Source organism: Acanthochromis polyacanthus, chromosome 11, assembly GCF_021347895.1.
Source record: "Acanthochromis polyacanthus isolate Apoly-LR-REF ecotype Palm Island chromosome 11, KAUST_Apoly_ChrSc, whole genome shotgun sequence".
In the NCBI taxonomy this organism is placed as follows: domain Eukaryota; kingdom Metazoa; phylum Chordata; class Actinopteri; family Pomacentridae; genus Acanthochromis; species Acanthochromis polyacanthus.
The window spans coordinates 21,850,971-21,873,318 of NC_067123.1; the positions used below are offsets into that span (position 1 = coordinate 21,850,971).

Here is a 22,348-nt window from a genome sequence, read left to right on the forward strand (position 1 = left end):
ATGTTTCCTTTTAATTCTGATCTGTTTTGTGTTCGCATTGACTTATTACAACCAGACTAAAAGCTGTAAACAAGAAGATATCTGATCCTATCTTGCATTATCAGAGCAACAGATGTCATTATATACCAGTGTTGAGGATACCCAAGACATAAGATAATAATAAATAATAATAAAGTGAAAATCTTTAATTGAGCGAGCTCTAATCAGAATTGAAATAGAGAATCAAATTACAGTGACTTACAACAGGTCATCACTGTTTTTTGCAGATAGATAGATAGATAGATGGATAGATAGATGGATGGATAGATGGATAGGTAGATATGTCAAAGTCTGGAATAGGTTCGACCATAAAGGAACAGTCAGTTCTCATAGTCAGCAGGCTGGATGTGAGTCAAACAGACAGCTCTGAAAAAAAAGCCAAATTACGACAGAGTTGGAGCACCAACAAGGTTTGTGGTGTCTGAGGCTGGACAGACCATGATACAGCATACTGAGGGATGCTCTGGAACAAATCTGATCTGCTGTGGCTCCAACTCACAAGTAACTAGACTTGAAGGATCTGGTACCTGATGCCACAGGGCACCTTCAAAGGTCTTGTAAAGTTCGTGGTCTTGGTCTGCAAATGACTTAGAGCTTATTAGGCATCACAAAAAGCTCAGGAAGAAAAAACTGATTATGAATGGAGACTGAAGTTCAGCCTCATGTTGTGAATAACAGTGGACAGGAACTGGACCAGTAACATTACAGGTGAGTTGTGTCCAGGTTTTTTCTCATTTTTTAATGTGGGATTTAGTGTTACTATGGCTACCTAATAGTTCTCATAGGCATACCAGCAAATGCACTGGAGTTAGTTTAACCTGAACCAAACAGCACTGTTTAGTTTCTAGCATGGGGCAAGTTTCAAAACTACTGGATCTTATATTTCCCATAATACTATCAACAAAATTTGTCTACAACATTTCCAAATGTGAATAGTGGCTGGTATCTTCAGGCCTAAACCAAGGCTAACCCTAATGGTTTTTGGAGGGGTTGCATGTAGATTTTTGGAAATCAGTCAAGTTTCCACTTTAAAGAAAGACTAGATTTCAGTTCTGTGCTTTTCAAGTGTGTGTATGAACCTAAAATAATGTTAATCTCCTAATCACCAAAGCTAACTGTGCTTTTATTAAACGCACATGGTGCAGGTGATATGATAATATGCCTAAAGAACAATTTTGACTTCACTGGGAGATTAAATACAGTTTCTTGCTCACTGCTTCAAGTTTCCTTCAAGCTCCGCAGCACATTTTATTTGAAGCAGCCAATCACACAGGACTCTGTACTTTGATAAAACAGCAGAGTGCTTGTGATGAATACTCGCTTCAATTATGTAAGTTAATGCATTCATTTAAGTATGTGCACGGCGGCGTCGAGTACAGATGTGCGAAGGCTCTAATAGACATCCTTAATGTACTGACTGCAGTATCGACACAGGCAACAGTTTGCAGGAAGACTGCAAAGCACTGAGCTACATTAGTGCTGCTTGTAATCCTTCCACGGTTGACGGGAAGAAATACAGGGACTCCCATGTCGAAATGTTGGGCTGAGGACCTTGCTGTATGTTGTGTGTGTGTTTGTCTGTCTTTGTGTGTGTGTGCGTGTGTGTGTGTGTGTGTGTGTGTGTGTGTGTGTGTGTGTGTTTCTGCCTTCTCATGGATTAGCAAGTTAAATTTAACAAGAGTTTATCCCTGAGTGTGCAGAATACTGGGATTATCCCCAGGCTCATTGAGGTTACGCACCGTGAGAGAGAGAGAGGAGACGACCATTGTGTCATTGTGCACTGAGAGGGAGATTGTCACGACTGAGGAGGTCGGATTTGTTTTACACCACATTATCGGACCAACAGGCCACATGTTCACCCTAAATGATCAATAGACCACCATCCACCAAGACAATCACAATTTAAATCAGGCGTAAGGGCCTGATTTTATATTTTGTATCATTTTATATCCCCATAAAACAGAGATGTTTGCTGTATTGCTCCAACCTAAATCTCTTGAACAATCTCCCTGTCCATGTCCTTGTTGTTGCCTGAGTTGATACTAAGATTAAATCAGTTCAGTGACAAGATAACTCAAGCACACTGCCTTATTATGTAGCTTTCAGTTGTGCAGTCTTTACAGTGATGACAAGCAGTGGCCTTCACTCAAGTACTTCTGCGTTACTGTCTCTTCATGGTGTGGCCTTTTTCTCTTTTTTTCAATGACACACTCAAGTTGAATGGTTGTTTACTCTCAAATACTAAGCTACACGAGTGGTAGATTTTACACTTCTCGTGGCTGATTTCATTGACATTGGTATTCATCACTGGCAAGTTTGTTTGTTTTTTGCATAGATCTCCAGGTGTGTATGCACAGATATATGACATTCGATGGGTGGCAGGTTATACATAATAAGAAAATCTTCACCTCATGTAAGATTTGTGCAGTGTTTGTTAACAATGTCACAGGCAGTGGAGTTTTTAATAGGAGCCTTTGATAAATGTCTGTTTCTTCTTACAGTATCAGTCCTAACAAGCACATTCATTGAGAAAACCCTCATTAATAATGACACTGGTAGCTGTTAGGTAAACTGCAGTCAGCTCATGCACATGTGTGCACTTTAGGTAGATGTGACTGAGCATGCTGGGCAAAACAGTGATGTGACATACACAGGACTGAATAGGACTGAGCAACATCATGCCAACTAACTAAACTTATACTGTTTTTATAGATATACACTACCATTCAAAAGTTTGGGGTCACTTAGAAATGTCCATATTTTTGAAAGGAAAACAGTTTTTTTTTTTTTCAATGAAGATATAATGAAATTAATCAGAAATACAGTCTAGACATTGCTAATGTGGTAAATGACTATTCTAGCTGGAAACATCCATCCATCCTCTATACACCGCTTTATCCTCATTAGGGTCGCGGGGGGTGCTGGAGCCTATCCCAGCTGACTCGGGCGAAGGCAGGGGACACCCAGGACAGGTCGCCAGTCTGTCACAGGGCTACATACACAGACGAACAATCACACTCGCATTCACACCTACGGACAATTTAGAGTACTCAATGAACCTCAGCATGTTTTTGGACTGTGGGAGGAAGCCGGAGTGCCCGGAGAAAACCCACGCATGCTCAGGGAGAACATGCAAACTCCATGCAGAAAGATCCCAGGCCCAGACCGGGATTCGAACCAGGGATCTTCTTGCTGCAAGGCGAAAGTGCTAATCACTACGCCACTGAGCAGCCCTAGCTGGAAACAGCTGATTTTTAATGGAATATCTCCATAGAGGTACAGAGGAACATTTCCAGCAACCATCACTCCTGTGTTCTAATGCTACATTTTGTTAGCTTGTGGTGTTGAAAGGATAATTGATGATTGGAAAATCCTTGTACAATTACATTAGCTCCTGAACAAAGTGTGAGTTTTCATGGAAAACATGAAATTGTCTGAGTGATCCCAAACTTTTGAATGATAGTGTATTTTTTAGACTAAATCCTTTAGATTTCATCTCTAGTTTCTGATACAGTCAACCAAGAGCTCATTTTTTAAGTAACATTACATACTGTTTACACATGGGCATAAAAAAAACTATTAATACATAATAATTTGCTTCACTTTTTTACACGTTCTTCCTTTAACGGTAAATAGGGATGGGTTATTTGATGATGTGTGGCCGCTGTAGTGATTGTGTGATCATCTCTATGCTGCTCACCCAAAAATGCAATCTTTGTAGAAATAAACTGGCTTGTTTCTTAAACTCTTTCTTGCCCAATGTTTTCTGTGACTAACAGAAGGACCCCGATGCATTCTGACTGCATGGCAATGAAAGATAGGCTAAAGGACAGACAGTTTTTATTGTCCTCTTGGCTCAAACATTTTCTTTCTTTTTAAGGCGTTTCTGAACAAAGGACATCAGGTATCGCCAATGCAACCCAGCACTGATGAGGTTTTTCTGTTAGGCACACGTGAGGCCCTCTTCCATTGCTGCCTGAAACACCTGTTGACAATGAGCTGATCGTTGAGGAAGTGCTAAAAGGACCCAGCAGTGAACCTGAAGGACACAGATTTGTCACTGTGGGCTAAACACAAGGATACATTTGTGAAGTATTTGTGTATGTAACCTTTATAGTCTTCGGTTGAGTGCAGTGTCTTTTGATTCTGCTTTTTTGGGGAGTGGTGAGATATCATTTTCGAGTTGGTATGTCTTACAGAAAAGCACAGAAGGCTTTATTCCTGCAAGCTATTGTACCATCATGCTGCTGTGACACTGATCTACAGTCAGTTTTACACCCTATACTCCCAGTGGAGGAGATTTAATGGGCACATAAGCTGATTTTAGATCCGTGCATGAAGCCAGCTAATACTTGGAGCTTCTCCGTGCTCACTTGCAGAGGTTAATTTAATGCTATCAGGGGACACAAGGCACTCATATCGGTCAACAGATAAAGATGTATCAGATCAATACTGTAAGCTCTGCTCGTAAGCCCTTCTTTCCTCCCCCCCCAACCCTGCTGGCGCATGTCACTGTGGTATGATGGCTTGATTCTATAGGCATACAGACCCTGCGTGGGTATTTATGGAAAAGCAGCCCAGAGAACAGCTCTTAGCATCAGGAGTAACAAATGTCACTGAATCATGTGGACTTTCAGAAAGGGTGTTTATCAACATCTTGAAAGCTGCCGAGCCTTTATTTTTCAGTTCGGTTGTGTTTTCGTTCTCTCCCGCTGAGCCTCCTTAATGGGTCCCTGCTGGCTTGAATTCACTTATCTTTCTGTTCTCCTGCCACCGCCCACCCAACCACCCACATTGTCTCTCTGCTTCTTTCTCTCGCTCTGTCTCTCAGGCCATCTACAAGATGGTGTCATCTGTGATGAAGATGCCAGAGGATGAATCCACGCCGGAGAAGAGGACAGATAAGATCTTCAGACAAATGGACCTCAATAATGATGGTGAGAGCAGGAAATGACAACAAGGAGGGATGCTGTGGAGAGGGCAGGGGGGATGAATGTGACAGTTTATTGAAAATAATCTTTGAAATGTGCTCAATTTACTGGGAACAAGACATTTTTACAATGAATTCCAAACACCATATTCAAGTTTTTCACTGTCTTGCCAAACATCCATCATGGGATTACAAGATCAAACTTTAAAAGACACAGCATGCATCTTTTTTTCATACAAAACCAAAGCAAAATGGAAAAGCAAATCTTAGAACATTGTGTGTCTGTTTTTCTTTGAATTCATTAAAAAAAAAACAGGAATTATGCAAGAAAATGCAGAGCTAGGCCAATAATCTTAGGTATCATCTTGTTTTTAACTTACAAAGTAAACACATGAGGATGGTAGGCTAAGAGTTTAGTATCAACAACATGAAGTTACAGACTCAACCTGCCTTTTTTTAACTGTCCAGGCGGCTGTTGCTGGTGTAATGATGTGGGGAATGTTTTCTTGGAGCACTTTAGGCCTCTTATTACCAAACAGTTATGGTATGAATGCCACAGCCTGTCTTAGTATGGCTGCTGACAGCATTGCATCCCATTATGGTCACAGTTTACCATCTTCTAATGGATACTTTCAGCAGCATTATAGAAGCAAAGCAAACAATACAAGCAAACAAAACATCTCAAACGTCATCGTTTTTTGACTTTTGAAGTCTCGAGTATGGCATTTGGTCAACGCCATGTTCGTCTTTTGAAACCAGATGAAGACACCACGTACAGCTATACAGTAGAGGCCTGTCAATCACAAGGTAGCCCCGCCCTAAAACATACCCTGCTTTATCGTCTGTTTTACTCTGAATGGGACCGTGATTTACTGAATGAACGTTATGTTGTATTTGAAAAGCTTGAAAGTAGTGATTGAAGCTGTAAACTCATTTGGGAAATGTTTACTGTGGTAGCAGATGAAGTGAGAATTGGAGTCATTTTCTCATAAACATCTGTGCAATCTGATTTTATTTCGCAACCAGCCTGATGGGTTTAAGAAGTAATGCAGGTTTAAGGCATTTCTGCATTGGCTTCTCTTTCCAGACTTGTAAGATGTGCCTACCTTTGACATACAGTGTATGATCCAGAGTGGACACCTTTGAGAAGTGGTGGCATTGGAGATGCAAAGCAATTATGTCAAGTCCATGACACCAAAATGAATAGTCTTTGACCATAATTGGAGCTAGTCAAATTATCTAAATGTCAAGAAAAGGAGTTTCAGTGTTTCCTTCCTCATCTCCTTCAGCATAGAATACACTGGATCATGCTCTTCTCCTGACAAATGGCAACATCAAGTCGACATTTTAAGGTGTTGACTGAGTTGTGTGGTAGTTGCTGAGCTATTGTATGCAGATGCTTATAATCAGATCAGAATCAACACAGAAATTTGTCTTTTAAAAAAAAAATGGTTTATGAGATGTCTTAAGTCAGACTGTGCGGTTGAATGACATGCAATAGTAGATTTGTGGGTTGAAAACATTACACCCACCTTACATAAATGTATCAGTTACATTTTACGATCATACTGACAAGAGAGTGAGTATGAGCAGTCATTCTGTTTTATTTCAATTCAAGCCTTGGTGATAATATGATATATTTTCTGTGGTTTGTCTGTAATCATAAAGCCTGTATCAAACAACACACACATGGTGATTTATATAGGACGCACTTTCAGTTCACCATCTTTGGAAGGTTAGAGTTTCCCCACGGCAGATCCAGGCCACCAACATTCACCACTACATAACTCCATACCCTTGTGTAAATGCAACTGGATTCTCTTAGAACTGCAGTTGTTTTTCCTAAGTTCTCGTAAATTTTGCTTTGTATCTTTTCTCCATATCTTGATATATTTCATTAACGTGATTATTTTTTTGGACTATTTGACTGCAACCTGAGGCTGTTTTGAGAGCAAAAAGTGGTTCATCCCAACCAGCTAAGCCCTGTATTAGAAATCTGTATCGTTTGTCACGGTGGTTTTGCACCAGGACAAATTCAATTCAGCACATTAGTAGGTGCTGTTAGACTCCTTCATTCTTAGTCATCAATTTTGATACCATACCGACTTCTCCAAATAAGCCTCATTACAGTCTGTGTGTAACACATCTCTCACTGCCATATGCCCGCAAAATAATGTCTGTCCTTCTGTTTTTCTCTCTCCCCATCTGTCTTGCAGGCAAATTGTCCCTGGAAGAGTTCATCAAAGGTGCCAAAAGCGACCCCTCCATCGTCCGGCTACTCCAGTGCGACCCCAGCTCGGCCTCCCAGTTCTGAACCCACTCTGCCGCGACCCTTTATTTTTTTCTCCTCACCCTCGCTCTGTTGCTATTGAAACAGTCACTCAAATCAATGCATGATGGTTCTCATCTCTCATATCATCTTCTTCTTTATTTTGCTGTTGTTGTGTGCAAGGATGGAGATGGAGGAGGAGGAGGGGGAAAAGTCGTCACTATCATTTTCTATTTGAGAAGACGGAGGGACATGGATACATTAATTATCGGTCCAGAGAGGTGCCCACTAATGTTCCCGAATCTCTCTCTCTCTCTCTGGAACATCGGATTTCCAGAGCGTGGAAGTGTGGATGTTTTTCGCAGCGCGGGGATCGCTCGGTTTCTCCTCCAATGCCCATGTATATCATGTATATACTGTACGTCTGTGTATATCATAAGATGAGGTACGGCACACACTCTCTGTTATCGAACAGCAGTATTATGTAGCGTAGCTTCCTGGTCTGATCTGAACGGGGGGTCGGGGTAGATTCTGGATGGAGGGTGGGGCACTTGGGATTTTACTGCTATATGATCTTTCGCTGAGAAAAAGAAGGCCTAAGATCCTATTTAGTTTTTGTTGTCATCTGCTGGCATTTTATTGATTTTTGAAATTCGAATGCTTTTATTTTTCATTTGTACATAGCGTTTCCTCCTTCGTGTTGTTTTATTTATTCATTTTTATCCTTATTATTGTTCTTTTACTTTGATATGTTGTTTAAGATGACCATATTCCAGTTTACAGTGACAGAGAGAGAGAGAAAACATGTGAGTCAAGCTTGGGATTTGTGGATTTGTTCAAGTGACGAATAATGACGTTCTAGTGAAATAAGGGGATCCCATGATGCATTTGATCGATGGCACCAGTAGCACATACCGTTCGAGCCGCCATGTGTTTATAAATTACGGCTGTACATTTGGTTCGAATGCGTGCGCGTGCATGTGAATATACACTGTATGCTTGAGGCTAACTTTTACAGTATTATCATGTTGTGTTGTTTCTTAATTTGTAAGTATTTTAAAGCTCTTCAACAACGAGCAGGAAACTTAAGATAGTCGTAACTTGTCACTATACTGCATGATCCGACGAAAAATTCACTAAAACTGTTTACGCACAGTGGTATGTTTTTGTAGCTCTGCAGCCTCCTCCGCACTGGATCAGGCAGAAATGATTGAATATTTGTCTTGCTTTGGGACAACCCCTGCCCTCCCACCCCCGCTCTCTTTTTCCTCTCACAGACAGAGAACTCACTAAGGGCTAGTTCATCACTCTCTAGCTGAATGCTTTTTTCTCTGACCTCCTGGATTAGTCTGCTTGCAGAGCAGTTAGATGAAGGGACTTGTTTCACGAGATGGGAGCGAGTTCAAACGCTCGCTGTGATTTGGAGTTTTAGGGTTTACAAACTCATGTCGCAATCCGACTCATGCCAGTGGCTGCATTTACATTCGCGCTACACCTTTAAAATTCAGGGCACTTCTGTTTTATCTGGTTTATAATTGGAATGTCAGAGATTTTGAAAATTAATATATCCGTCTCTTGTAGAGGAATAAGAATTGTGTGTTGTTGAAGTTTTAAAATATGGCCTTGACTGAATGAAACATGCAAACGTGAATAAAGCCAAACCCTGACATACTGTGCAAATGTAAACAGAGCCACTGGTTGCAGCACAGCCAGCAGCACTCTCATATGTCACACCTTAAAGGTCCCATTGTTAGATCATTATTGCCACCTTCTGTTTTTGAGGTTAAACACACTTTCAAATTCAGTCTGAAGTGGGTAAACATTAGGCAGAAAAAAAATTTCTATACATGTTGCACAGGAAGGTTTTACTGCAGGGCACATTAAATGGGATAAGAGTTCTGTATTTATTCTATAATTAATGTAGCTTTTCAGAGAGGAAACTCCATTATATAAAGCCTAATCAGTGTAGTTTAAAGCATCAGTTTTACCTTTATAATTATGTTGTTACCAGATATTTCACTACCTCGCACATTGAATTACTGTGTGCAGTGGGGGCAAACTGAGCTAACAATGAAAATCCGAGAGCTGTTCCGCTGCGGCTGCGTCCAGGTGACATAAAGATCAATAGAAAGTTGACTTGTACCAAACATTTGCACAGGAGCTTCCTTACCAGCCGCACCTCTGCTTTGGGGATCCTTTAGTGTCACTGCCTTCTGCTGGTAGGATAAAGAACAGTTGCTACTCCCTGATCTACTACAGTTGAATCCTTTTCTATTCTCACTGCCTCTGATGAACTGGTACCTTGTGTTGGATAAATAAGCCCCGTTCTTTCTTCCTTCTTTCCTTCCCGACCCCCATTCCTTTCCTTCCAATTTTTTGTTGCATGAAAACCTCATGAGAGGATGTCATGTTTGTTCTGTTGAACCTGAAATCGAAATATACCTATGTGTTTCAAAGCTATGGACTGTGTCCTCATTTCTGTTCAGTGAGAAATGTGAGAAATGCATTAAGGGATGTTACTTTGTGAAATACGCTGCAGGTCGTTAACGTGCGCCTGCAAGGACTGTACCAACCTGTCAGGAAGTCTGCCTGTGGCTGAGTGTAACCAGTCATACCTGTCAGGCCACTAGCTGCTGCCATTACCACATTAAAATGTTCCTGGTTACACAATGTAGACACAAAACACAAATCAGTAGGATTACTTTGAATAAAAACTTTATTTACTTTGGCAATAAATACAGAAACGTGTACTACTAGTTTGTCTTGACCTAACAGCAGATAAAATGAACACACACTCATGATTCACACAGGTAGCTCAAACATGAGGCTCTATTCCCACACACACTCTGCGTGCTATAATGCTTCACTCGTGTGGATAATTTCTGCCTTGCCTAGCTTCTTTTTATGTGTAAATCCAAACCTTAAAAGAAGTAGTTCAACATTGTGGGAAGTACATTTTGTACAGAGATTTGGGTGAGAAGATTCATACCACACTAAAAGTATATTATGTTGATATTAAGCTCAGAGTCAGGAGACAATTAGCTTAGCTTAGCATAACAACCGAAACAGTGCAGAACAGCTGGACTGGCTATTTTTTTTCTTGGGTACGCACTAAATACAATTAGACACATGGTATTCATTAGCAGCGCTGATAGACCTGTAGTTAATTTTGTTAGATTAGCTCTTTCTCTGTTTCAAATTTAACATCAAGCTAAGCTAATTTCATACAACAGCTAAAGTGTCGATATTCTAGGACATCACAGCTCCAGCAAACAAAAGTGGCAAATATGCTTTGTTCATATCATATCAGCTAGAGGGAGTTTGCTCATAACCGGTTTCACAAACTCCTACAAGTATGTAATATGACAAAATTAGCTAATTTATTCAATGTGACAACAAGGGAGCCCTGTAGCTAAAGCACCATGAAAGATGATTGCACTCATCGGGTGTCAGAATAATTTGCAAAGAATGAGTTCCCAACAATGAAAATTTACCCCCTAAAGTTGGAACAACTCAAAAAGTGGAAAGTTGTTCCCATTCTTGTATGTAAAGAAATTTGGAGGACAAACGTAAATGTGAGGCTGATGATAAAATCATATCCATGGCAGAATTAACAAAATGTTGGCCATGAAAGAAAAATATAGAAAAGTCATCAGGAGTTGTTCTCAGTCAAGAAAGTTGGTTCTTTTGTTGATATCAGCTGGTACTGGGTATGTTTCATGTTGTCCAGAGGCGATTTTTTTTTGCGAAAATGGGGAAGTTGTTTAGAATTTTGCCATTTCCACTAAGTTTAACCAATGTGGTTCTTTAAAATGTATATCAAAATGTGTAATGGCAACATGATTTGTGACTCCCAAATAACAATAAGTGGTGTTTATCTTGTGCCTTTTATGCTGTGGACATCATGAGAAAGCATCAATAACTTCTATGAAAAACCACAGCTTGTAATATTCACACTTTCATTCAACATAAGTTGTTGCTTGATGTTTATCTTAGCTGCCCATATCCCCCTACATCAAGTCTCAATGCAAAGGTAAACTAACTATTGTTTTAGCTGTAGCTCCGTAAGTCACAGACATTAGATTGATATCAATCTCTCATCCACCTCTTGATGAGAAAATGAGTTATCTCCCATAATATCAAACTACTCCATTAAGGACCGTCACCATTTCCTCACTCTCGAGCTCACTTTAGCTCGGTTTTCTCTCCTGATAATTTGTCTCTCATACGTAGAAAGACGAAAATAAGAACAAACTCACATAACTGGGATCTTTTCAAACCATGTAAACAGTCCAAGCCTGAGAAAACTCACACATCAGGTGCACTAAATAAACCATCTTCAGTCTCTGAGGTCATAGCTGTGAAGTACCGATAGGGATCGAGGGCTGTGAGTGTGTTTGATTCCAGGTAAAGTAGCTAAAACTTACAGCAAACAACCTCTAAGCCCTGTGTCTCACTCTTCAAGTAGGTCTGACATGTCAAATATGGCTAAATCCAGAAGCTGGACCTTTCCAGTGCACCCCTCTGCAGCAGCTGGTGTTGCTCTGGTGGCCTTTGCTGACTGCCAGCCCTTGTTTCTGCCCTTTCTCTGTCTGACCTTTCTCTATATGGTTGGTAAAGAGGCCGTCTCTCTGAGGGAGGAAGACTCTGGTGCTGGCGGGGAGGATGAGGTCGGTGATGTTGCCTTGGTGGTGCAGTGGTCCGTCTTGAAGGTTCGTTGTGGTGTCTCGGAAGCTCAGTGTGGCGTGATGGAGGTTCATTGTAGCTTCTTGGAGGCGCCGTATATTGAGCAACTTCCTCAATTGGCCTTACCACATTAATCTATACAAACAGAAATTACGGCAATTCATGATCTAATTTCTTAAACAGTTCCCCACTGTCCTATGCACCATCTCACAATTAAGGATTTTGCTTTCAGTGCGGCATTTTTACATGTGTGTTTGACTCGAAATCTCACCGCTCTGCCGAAGTCTCTGGGCCTCTTCCTGGTGGGGCAGCAAGGCAGACCCAGGAAGGACATGCAGACACCAAAGCACCGGGCGGAAAACACCAGCTGGATGACACAAGTCACGATCAGAGGCACCCAAAGGATCAGAGTGGTACTCTGAGAGGGGGAGAGGAGGGGGAGGGGAGTTACCAACTGGACCATTCAGAGGCAGGAGTGCTCAGCTGCCTCACATAAACGGAGATGCAGTACAGGTAATGATGTGACACAGATCCTTGTTTGTTCTCAGATGACTACATAGCGCCGCAAAACAACACCGGCAAGTCAGGGAATTTCAGTGTGCACAGGAGAGTTGGCACTGTGAATAAAATATGCAGAACAGAATGTATCAAAGTAAAAGTGTACAGAGGGAATTCAAAGGAAAAAGAGCCGCCTTTTGTTAGGCATGCTGACTTGCAGACTACAAAGGGAATGAAAAGTTTACAGCTCGAAGTTTGGAGCTTTCTTTGGAAATCATAATGAAATATGCAAGAAGCACAGAAAATAAACCTTGCATAACCATCATTACTGCCTCTAAGCAACTGTGCGTATCAGAACCAGAAGTCCAAAACACACTGTCAGGTGATGTAATGCACCCTCTGGCAGCCATATTGGAGGTCCCTAGCTAATATGCAGTGCTTACTGAACAGCATGGTCTGCATTCTCAGTAGGCTGCGACAAAGTTAGTTACTCCTGAGTTGGAATGCAATTTAAATCTGGTTTATCACAAACTTCATATCTAAGACAAGAAGAAAGCACACCCAAGAAGACTCTCGTAAATCCATTATTTCAGGAACACTTGGACAGTTTGTGTTTAAAAGAAACTATTGTCCCTTCTTTTCTCTTTCCAAATAAGTTTGGTTAATCTGGGGATTTGTTTAAAGACACTCTCTGGTGAAAACCTGTCCATTTTACCTAGTTAAAAAATCCCTAAAATGTTTCTAATGTTAGAAGTCACTATGAACAAAATGTTCAGTCAACACTGTGTATGAGCACTTCTACCTTCAAACTGCAGTGTACCAACTCGATGACAGTCCATTTAATATTATTGATACACACCAAAACTACGAAACCAAGACCAAAGTTCACCCAAAAAAAGTTAGTTTCTAGCTCGTTGCCTAAAGATTCTGAGATTCTGCAGCTTCTCACTGCACATTGGCCTAAACAAGCATGACAAATGTCTACCAGTTGCATGCCCTTTTTTTGCTAAATTAGATTGATGTAAACAGATGTACATGTATGACAATGTCATTTTTGGTGTACATGGTGCTGAAGTGGAAAATGTGTAGTTTTTAAATTGCATTAAAGTCAAGTAAAGAAGTTGGAAATTTACGGGTCATGACAGAGTTATGTGACTATAAATTAGTGACCCTAACTAGGCCTTAGCTGTGTGATTCCTGAAAAAATGTGAGCTAGGGTTAGGGTTAGGCCACAGAGATCGCAACTGTGCTTTCTATGACAAATTTGCAGTGGCTGTTAGTGAAGATAGCTGTAAACAAATAGCAGAAAAGCTCAATAAGCTTATATCTATGAAGGGAAACCACCTAATGTCTATACAGCTGATGAAGTAAGGAACTTTTCTACACAGAGATGAGCTTTTAGGGGTTAAATCCACAACTGGAAAAGGATTTGAAAATACAGACATATCTGTTCAGTCAGACTGGTGTGAAACACCTGCCACAGAGACAAGTGCGAGCACACTGTGGTGGAGAGTGGCACTCTGTAATTACCACTGTGTACCACAGTGAATGACAGGTTGAGTTGTAAACAGGACTGTATGATGGTAGACTCTTTTTCAATAATGGGATGAGTCAAGCCCTCCCACTGGTGCACTGTGTCACAAATGTGGTTGAAAGAATGTAAACACAATGGATGATTGTACATCTGCCGAGTGCTGTGCTTGTGCTATTAATGGGTGAAATATAATTCTGTATAAATCAAAACCTTCACTGTGTGTATCTACAGTGGCTCCACCATTAATGTATTGTGTCATAAATAAAACCAGTCCAAGACAAAGGTCACGTAACTGACAAATTGTCAACTACAGGACGTGTTAAAATGCCAGTGTGGTGTTGACGTGTGGATGCAGCATTGAGGCTGAGCGGGCCTGACAGTCCATCTGTAGCACACTGGAACAGAACACAGCCTGAAGTGGACCGACAGGGTCGGGTCAGCGTTTGTGCCACCAGCCCGTCAGCCGCACAGTGTGACTGACTGAGTGACAGAGAAAACGGACAGTCCAGCTTCCCACTCCTCCTCCCACACCCTTTGTACACACAGACTCAAAATGGACTCCATGACGCACAGCCTCACTGCTCTGTTGTGTTCATGCCGCAGTGGCAACGGTCATCTGTTCAAAGAGCCAGCAGCTGCGCCAAAGGTCACAGTTCATGCCTTGATCTCAGCATCTGTCACACACACTAATACACTCACGTAGATGCGCGTGGGGTCAAAGGGACACTCGTTGGTGACGCTGGAGTAGCCAATGGCGTCGGGGAAGCGGCAGTGAGTCAGGAGGCTCCGCCCACCGTGAATGACGGCCCTCACCACCGACACTAAGAGCCCGATGGCCGACGCTGCTGCCATGAGAGCCGCAACCAGACTGATGGTGAAAAGAGACCACGTCTGGGGAAGAAAAAGAGACACACAGCTAAAATAATCAGGAAAGAAAATCTTGATGACTGATAAGACGAAGCTTTAATGCTCCCACTTGGAAATCTGGGGCGTCTGCAGCAGTAAATAGATAAAAGGCTGACAAAGAGTAAACAACATCAATAGTGCTTTTTTCACAGCACATACTTTGACATGTCACAGCAGGAAAAGCTCAGGTGTATTAATGATGGCTGGATTCTACCTCTACCTGTTATCGCGCATGCTGACTCATTGTCATGGCTTTCTGGGACTCCTAATGGAACTGATCCATCATTATCCATCATCCTGTGTTTTTTTTTTGTGCCATGACAGCTGAAAATGTGTGCTGTGAAAAAGGACTATACAAAGAGAACAAATACAGTAGCACTAAGGAAACAGGTGCAACACAAAATGATAGGATTTAAGCACAGGGAGTGATTCATAGAAGAAACACTGAAGACTGATTTCACCTTATGAACAATCAAGAACTACTTTAGAAGGATTATACGGAAAATAGAGGTTCCGAAGTAGAAACTCAACATAACAAAAGTGAATACACTTCTGATCACTGATGGACAAGTTAAATAATGAGCATAATTGCATGCCCATTGTTGGAAGAAAATCTGTGAACACCAGAACTTTCTCATCTTCAGACCATGGACTATGTCTGCCTGCATGTCACTATCATTGGCTGCACATAGAGGAAGAAATCAGTGGCAGCCGTTATTAGGAGCTATGTAATGATTCATAGTACCACGAATCAGAACAGCAGCAATCATCCTCCAAAAATGACACCGGGGACAGTGCACTGTTTTCACAGTGTAGCTTTGAAAGAGATGGTAAGAGCTTCAGACTTGGCAAAAGAGTTATCACTGGAAATCAGAGTTTCTGTGACAGGTCAGACATGACAAAGAAGGTTTCATAATTTCAACCACAACAGAAAACATCACAGAAAAAAATATGCTTTGCTGTTCAGCGCAAAATAGCAAGAATTTCTCTAAAGCCTAATGAACACTGGGAGCACATTCTTTGAAGACCAAGATAAATTTGCTCAGCTCAGATGGGATCCAGGATGTTTGGTGTGACCCGGCCACGTCCAGCAAAGAGCAGCTGAAAAGATGGACTGTGAAAAATTGGCAAAACATCTCTCCAGAAATCTCGCGTCCTCCATGCTGAGGAGGATTGAATCTTTTATCAGAAAAGAAAGTGGACGTATTGAAAAAAAAAAAAGATTTGAATCTGGGTAGTGATTTTCTGTTGCACTGTTTGTTCCTACTTTTGGGCCTGTGTTGTCAATGTGGTCTGTCTCGATTGCGATTTTTCTTATGAGTAAATACCCTCTTGTTTAATGTAGGAGTGATGCAATTCTTGAGAGGTGACACAATTCTGAATCATTTGGCACAGGCACGTACTCATTTCTGCTGCACGATACATTGTGATCAGAATGCAACCAAACCTGATAGTGAGCACTTTAGCCTCTGCAGAAAGTTATTTTAAAATAAATTATGCCCATTTAAGGTCTGGTCACAATGTTGGCAGAATTAAGGCAGTCGGGACAGCCTATTAATGTTTAAAACTAGGCTTCAAGTCCAACTTTACCATAAACACACAAAGCACTGTCATTTACTTTGGCTAAATTCCACATCCACTGTGCTTCTCTGCAGTGAATGCCATTTACTACAAATGACAAACCAATCAGTGTGTGTCAGAGAATTACTTTATGTTCATGGCTCCTCCTTACATTTACTTTTAGAGTGACTGGGTTTCACAGACAGTTTAGGAGAGCCTCAAAGTGCTGGGAGGTGGAATACTTTTGTTGGTTTTGCTTGATGCTGAGAAAAATATACAGGGTGTCCATAAAGTCTCTTTCCAATTTTAAGAATTTATTGCAAAGGCAGTTGATAAGATATCTTAACCAGATTGGCCGATGGATGGGCCAATTCCTTTGACACCACGTTCACCAGGTATTACTCCCAAGGACTTCTTTCTATGGAGTTATGTTAAAGAATTCATATATCAAACAAAGATACGGGACATTACTGACTTGAAGCAAAAGATTTCTGATGCTATTGGCACCACTGATGAGGCTATGCTACAGCGAACATGGCAAGAAATCGAGTTCCACTTTGATGTGCTTCATGCGACTAATGGTGCACATATCGAGGTTTATTAAATGAGGAAGAAAAAAACTTTGACAAGCACTGATTGCAATAAAACGGATCTGGTTAAGATATCTTATCGACTGCCTTTGTAATAAATTCTTAAAACTGTAAAGAGACTGTATGGATGCCCTGTAGTACTACTAATACTCCCACACAGAAGTTATCAGCAACACATGATCATACTTAACAGACTGGGTAGGCAAACCTCTCCTTCAATAAGTTTACAGAAGGTGACTCGCTTCGATTTGTGAGAGTGACTGAGGTGTTAAACCAAAACTCAATAAAGGACGACAAAAAAAATAACGCAATATGTCTGAGAGATTAGAAGCTGTAGTAGCCAGCACATATGACAGAGGCATGTGTTAACACGCTTTCATTCATGCCATGGATGACTGGACGGCTGAATAAGATAACAAGACGGCTGATGATCTGACTGCTCACTGTTCGCGCAGTCCTGCCTGCTTTAAGGTGGCTCTCCCTAACAAAGGAAACGGGGAGTGGTTTATCACTCTGCAGCTTACTCATTCTGATCAGAGAGCTGCCTCGTCAGTCCCGTCTGAGCAGGCCGACAGCCGACTGAATAAACACAGAGGAGATGCCACGAAGAGAGACGAGAAGAAAAACACAGAGACGATTCAGACACCTGAGGCAACACGCTGGTTTTTATACGTTCTGAGACGGAGCTGAGAATAAAGACAGAGAGAGCTGTAAAATATCAAAGTGAAAGGAAGCGAGCAGTGCACGTAGACAGACTGAAAGTAGCAGAGGGCCATGAAAACACTGATTTGAAACAGGACAGTTAGACAAAGTGAAAACATCAGGGGAAAAGAATGCACTCTACATTCTTGCTTGTAATAAAAAAAACAAAAAAAAAACAAGAAGTGATACAAACCAGTCCTTTGCTCTTCTTGTTTTTCGACAGAATAATAGCCAGAACACCAACAACTACGCCCTGCAGAGAGAAGACAGATAGGATTTAGAAATACATTCATATTGCTCCTTTGGGAGCAGCTACACAACAGGGGAAGGTAAAATGTAAAAATGCCACAAAATTGAATACAGTATGATTTCACATTCTTTACTCCTCATCTAGACCGCGGCAGCAGCAACATAAAGGTCAAAAGACAGTTTCCTTCAACACTACAGCTGTACTATCACCACAAACATGTCTTCAAGCCCGTCGGTGTGTTTTCAAAGTTGTTTCTGTGAGGCCTTAAGAAAATCATCAAAGACTGGTCCTTGAACTTTAATCTAACTCAAAACATCAGCAAACGGAATTACCAATTCCAGATCATCAGATAAATATGACCTACCAGAAGCACAGTACCTGGTCATATGATTGCAATGAAGAAATAATATAGAACATGTAGAAAATAGTTGAAGAGCTGTGTGAGAGAGAGAATACTGGAACTCCACTGTGCTGCACTAGAGGAAGACAAAAATCCAAAGATCTCCAAGCCAAATAAATGCTTTTCTTTTTCATGTTTAATTTAAGCAATCTGCATAGAAAAAGTGGTTTAACAAGTAAACCCAAAGAACAGAAGGATCCAATCAAGATTCTCATTTTAGTGTCTGACACATTTCACACTGTGTCTCGTGCTGGTTGCCATCTTCAGAAAATGCCACTTCGTAGCAGCAGTTACGATGTTTCATGGCACAAGACTGATGAATCCATTGGTGTATTGTTTTTTAAGAAGTAGATGCTCAGTGGTAGGGAGTGAACTGTTGGAAATTATCTGTATTTTGGCAAAAATCTGTCCTTAAAATTGGCTGTAGGGTTTAGGCGGAACGGTTGATTGTTCGGTCGATATGTCCTCATCCGACCAAGCCCTCATTAGTCAGGCAATAACTGGTGTTTCTTTCATAAGGAGAAAATTTGTTATTTTGTCAAAGGGAGGAACAGATGACATCTGAACACTCCTGCACCTTCACAACTTTTTATATCACAGCTCAGCAACCAACGTGGCAGATCATCTAAAAACCTTGAGCTGTTATATTCCTCTATAGTTCTTGTTTTGGGATCACCAGTTTATGGAGTTGTATTTTCAGAAATCATATAAAATATCCAAATATTCAGCAAATACAAGCTTTTTCCTGCTAATTTAGAATTTAATTAGTGGAGTAATGCTAGCAGGTGGGGTGCACTGTGGACAATGTAGTTCATCTCAAGGTAAAATGCTGATTTTTTTTTATCTCCTGCAACAGGTCAATATGTTGAAGGAAAAGGCTGACAGAGTTTCTTTGGTTGACAACAGTTCTATTTAAATTATGTCAGATCTTGAAACACAATTACTAGTAACTATTTTTTACGAATAACACACACATTCTTGTATTAACACCCCCCTACAGGCTAGTCACATCAACAAAAGCTTACTGGGATTAAGAATGAGCACGCCTGGCGTTCAGTCGATGAAAGATTGGAGGTGTGGATCAAAACTGAAAAATTACCCTAAGCACATTGTGTGTGTTTATTTTTTAAAGACCTATTAAAGCAGAAAAACAGGTCATTCAAAAGGGTGCTTTTTCTTGTCACGGTGTTCTAACCTCTGGTATCACAGGTCTGAAGGAGAAACAATGCTTGTGCACTGAGTCTTCAACTGAAAATACCACAACAAGAAAAACACTCAGAGAGCACAGGCTGTTTATTCCTACATATGGCAATTTCAGAAATGCAGCACTTTTTTGTAGAAATGAAAAAAAATGACCTTGCGCCAAGCACAGGCGTGTGTTATGCATGTGTATGTTTTGTGCGGATACCGAATCGTGTGACCCAAATATGTAGCAGGCGGCGGGAATTAACGGAACTTGAAAACACCCCCACAATTTAATCAATTGTTCCTTGTATCATTTCTGATGGAGAAGTCCTGATAAGTACACAACGGTCGATTTGTAGTAGGATCACAATCATGTGATCGTCAACAGGCAGCTGATTTAGTGTTGACGTGTCGTCATAGTTACAGTGATGCCATGCCACCATCTCGTTATTATACGGAAACCCTAAACAAATCCATGGATCCAGACCATAAGCAGCATCACTGCCAAATTCGATTCAGGTGGTCCTTGTGGCATTTTAGACATTCCCTGACGATTTTGTTCAAATCAGTTAGTTTGTTTTTGAGTAATGTTGTGCATGGACGGAAGAACAGACGGACAGATAAATGTACACCAATTGTTACATAACTCCTTTGCATTCCTTGGCGGAAAACAAAATGTGCGTTCCAAAACTCCCTTCGACTCCATAACTACAGTTCTATAGCGATACTGCAGGACGGCATCACAGTGATCTCAGCGTGTACACTCACCACCAGGCCGGAGGTTAGAGCCACCACGTTGGAGATGGCGTACTCCATGGCCCGGGCCTGCTTGTGGAGGTTAATGTGCCTGAGCACTACGCCATGCACCAGCGCTCCCAGTAGGAAGTTCACATGACCGACAAGGACCACGCTCAGACCCATCTTCATCAGGGCCTTGGGCTCCTCCAAGCTTCCACAGCATAGTCCTGAGGAGGAGAAAGGGAGAGGGCGAAGAGAGGGACATTAACCCTCTACAGAAAAACAGAGCGTTGCAGTGGTTTCAGATCGTCCGTGATGCTCCGGGTGTATTGATCAGAGATACAAGAGTCATGTCCAAACTGCAGCAGAAATGTCACCTGTGTTAATGATTAGCTGCTGAGCACATACATAGCTACAGTCCAGGCTGGGCAAAGTGTCACTGCCCCAAACAGGTGTACGATAGCAAGAACACAGACTGCAGAGAAAAGAACTGATGATCTGATGAAAGTGTTATCGAGGCAGCTTTAAACTGAAGTCATGGTCAAGTTGTCTAAAGAAAAATCATAGTAAATGCTGTTTGAAAAGTTCCACATTTGAGGAAAAACTAGGATAGGTAGGTAGGTACTTTATTGATCCCAAGGGAAATTCAAGAAACCAGCAGCATATTAAACATACAGAATATACAGATTTAAGAGATAAGAGCAGAGCACACAGGGGATATAGAGACTTAAGAAATACATAAAAGCATAATTATGTACAAAATGTAAAAACTAATGCTAAAAACTGTGTAGCTTGTGTGCAAGTTGGCCAAAAAATATGAATCAAATAGGAACTGTGCAGCTAGAATGTGATGCAGTTGAATTGCTTGATGGAATTTATCTGGTCACCTGAGGTTGGTTCTTGCATCATTTTACAGGGGATTCATGTCATATTGAACCCACTTACAAATGTATGTCACATGGGACAAGTCGCCATTTTAACCTGCACTCACAAGATGGTTCCACAGCTGAATATTTGGGGAATGCTCATTGTCATGTTCCTGCGTGACCTCAGACGTCCCACAAGCAGAGGTGACAATTTACATTTCACAAAGTTGTTCAGCCAGAAATGTTACTCAGGTGGGCCAACGGTGAAGAGCTCAAAACAGATCAGAGGACTTTGAAAACTCTCACTATATATTATTAGAATGATAATGCGATCACTTCACCAAATCTCATCCCCATGCTGCTGTGCCACACCACACCACCACCACACCCAAACAAAGAAAGTTTTAAACAAACACTGCCTGCATTTAAACAGCTCCACAGGTGCATCTATTACCTGTATCGACCATCTCTGTCAGGTGACCATCCGCTTCAGGTGACAGCAGGTCCTATGTTCAGTTGGTCAGCGTGTCCCCTGCTTTCTTCAAACTGATCACCTCAGACTGTCTTGTCAGGCAGCAAAACGCACTGAATATGACACTTTGAAGACATTTCAAAATAAAACTTACCTGAGGACGCCTTCCTTGAAATGCATCATTATTGATTATCTAAATGTCAGAATATCAGAGTGATTTTAAGTCCAGCAGCTAGGATTCCTTAAACTTATTCAAGACTTATAATGGAAATTTGAAGGTGGACTTTAGAATACCAGCAAAAAATCAGCTGACTGCAACTGCTTTAAGTAAATGAATATATTTTACCAAAATTAAGGTTTTGTTTAAGCAGTCATCTGTTTTGAATTAATGATTAAAATGCTTCGCATTTCCTAAATCATCCCCTGTGTACATCAACATGGTTATTTCTTTCTTGCTTGCACAAGCATGCTTTTATTTTGAAATTGAAGTTGGAACACCTGTTGGAAACTCCCAGTGTTTTGCTGTTGTAGAAATCAAGTATGCAAATCTCTCATACTTTAATGTAGGATGTGTCTTTCTTTTTTCTTTATTTCGTTTTTTCTTTCTTTTTTTAATCTTAAAATGAACTTTGGTTAAATGTAGTGCACTAAAGTTCTCATCCAGATCAAAGCCTGATGGTGGCAAATGTGAACATTTAACTATATAACTCTAAACATGTCATT

At 41.0% G+C, this 22,348-nt stretch overlaps 2 protein-coding genes across 3 annotated transcripts in view; one reads left to right on the top strand and one right to left on the bottom strand.

Annotated features, from left to right (window-relative positions):
* The window catches only part of hpca (hippocalcin), a 194,394-nt gene extending 184,696 nt beyond the window's left edge, over positions 1–9,698 (top strand). For both annotated transcript variants that reach the window (XM_051955230.1, XM_022207953.2), the window contains 2 exons: positions 4,871–4,976; positions 7,186–9,698. In XM_051955230.1, the coding sequence (XP_051811190.1) occupies positions 4,871–4,976; positions 7,186–7,283 (204 nt within the window). In that variant the 3' untranslated portion in view covers positions 7,284–9,698. The remainder of the gene's footprint in view (positions 1–4,870; positions 4,977–7,185) is intronic.
* A 1,241-nt stretch (positions 9,699–10,939) lies between these two features.
* On the bottom strand, positions 10,940–21,763 carry tmem54b (transmembrane protein 54b). The gene is made up of 6 exons (XM_022207952.2): positions 21,608–21,763; positions 20,318–20,514; positions 17,908–17,967; positions 14,656–14,847; positions 12,196–12,342; positions 10,940–12,059 (listed from the first exon to the last, which is right to left on the bottom strand). Exons 1-6 carry the CDS (start codon positions 21,618–21,620, stop codon positions 11,727–11,729), a joined length of 942 nt encoding a protein of 313 aa, XP_022063644.2. The 5' UTR covers positions 21,621–21,763; the 3' UTR covers positions 10,940–11,726.
* Positions 21,764–22,348: the final 585 nt, after the last annotated feature.

Bases quoted from the DNA above. Each gene is read 5' to 3' on its own strand.
- tmem54b (XM_022207952.2), bottom strand. The intron at 14,848-17,907 runs GTTTGTATCACT...TTTCTTCCCCAG, and splicing joins ACAAGAAGAGCAAAGGACTG to ACGTGGTCTCTTTTCACCAT. The intron at 12,343-14,655 runs GTGAGTGTATTA...TCCCCCTCTCAG, and splicing joins TTGACCCCACGCGCATCTAC to AGTACCACTCTGATCCTTTG.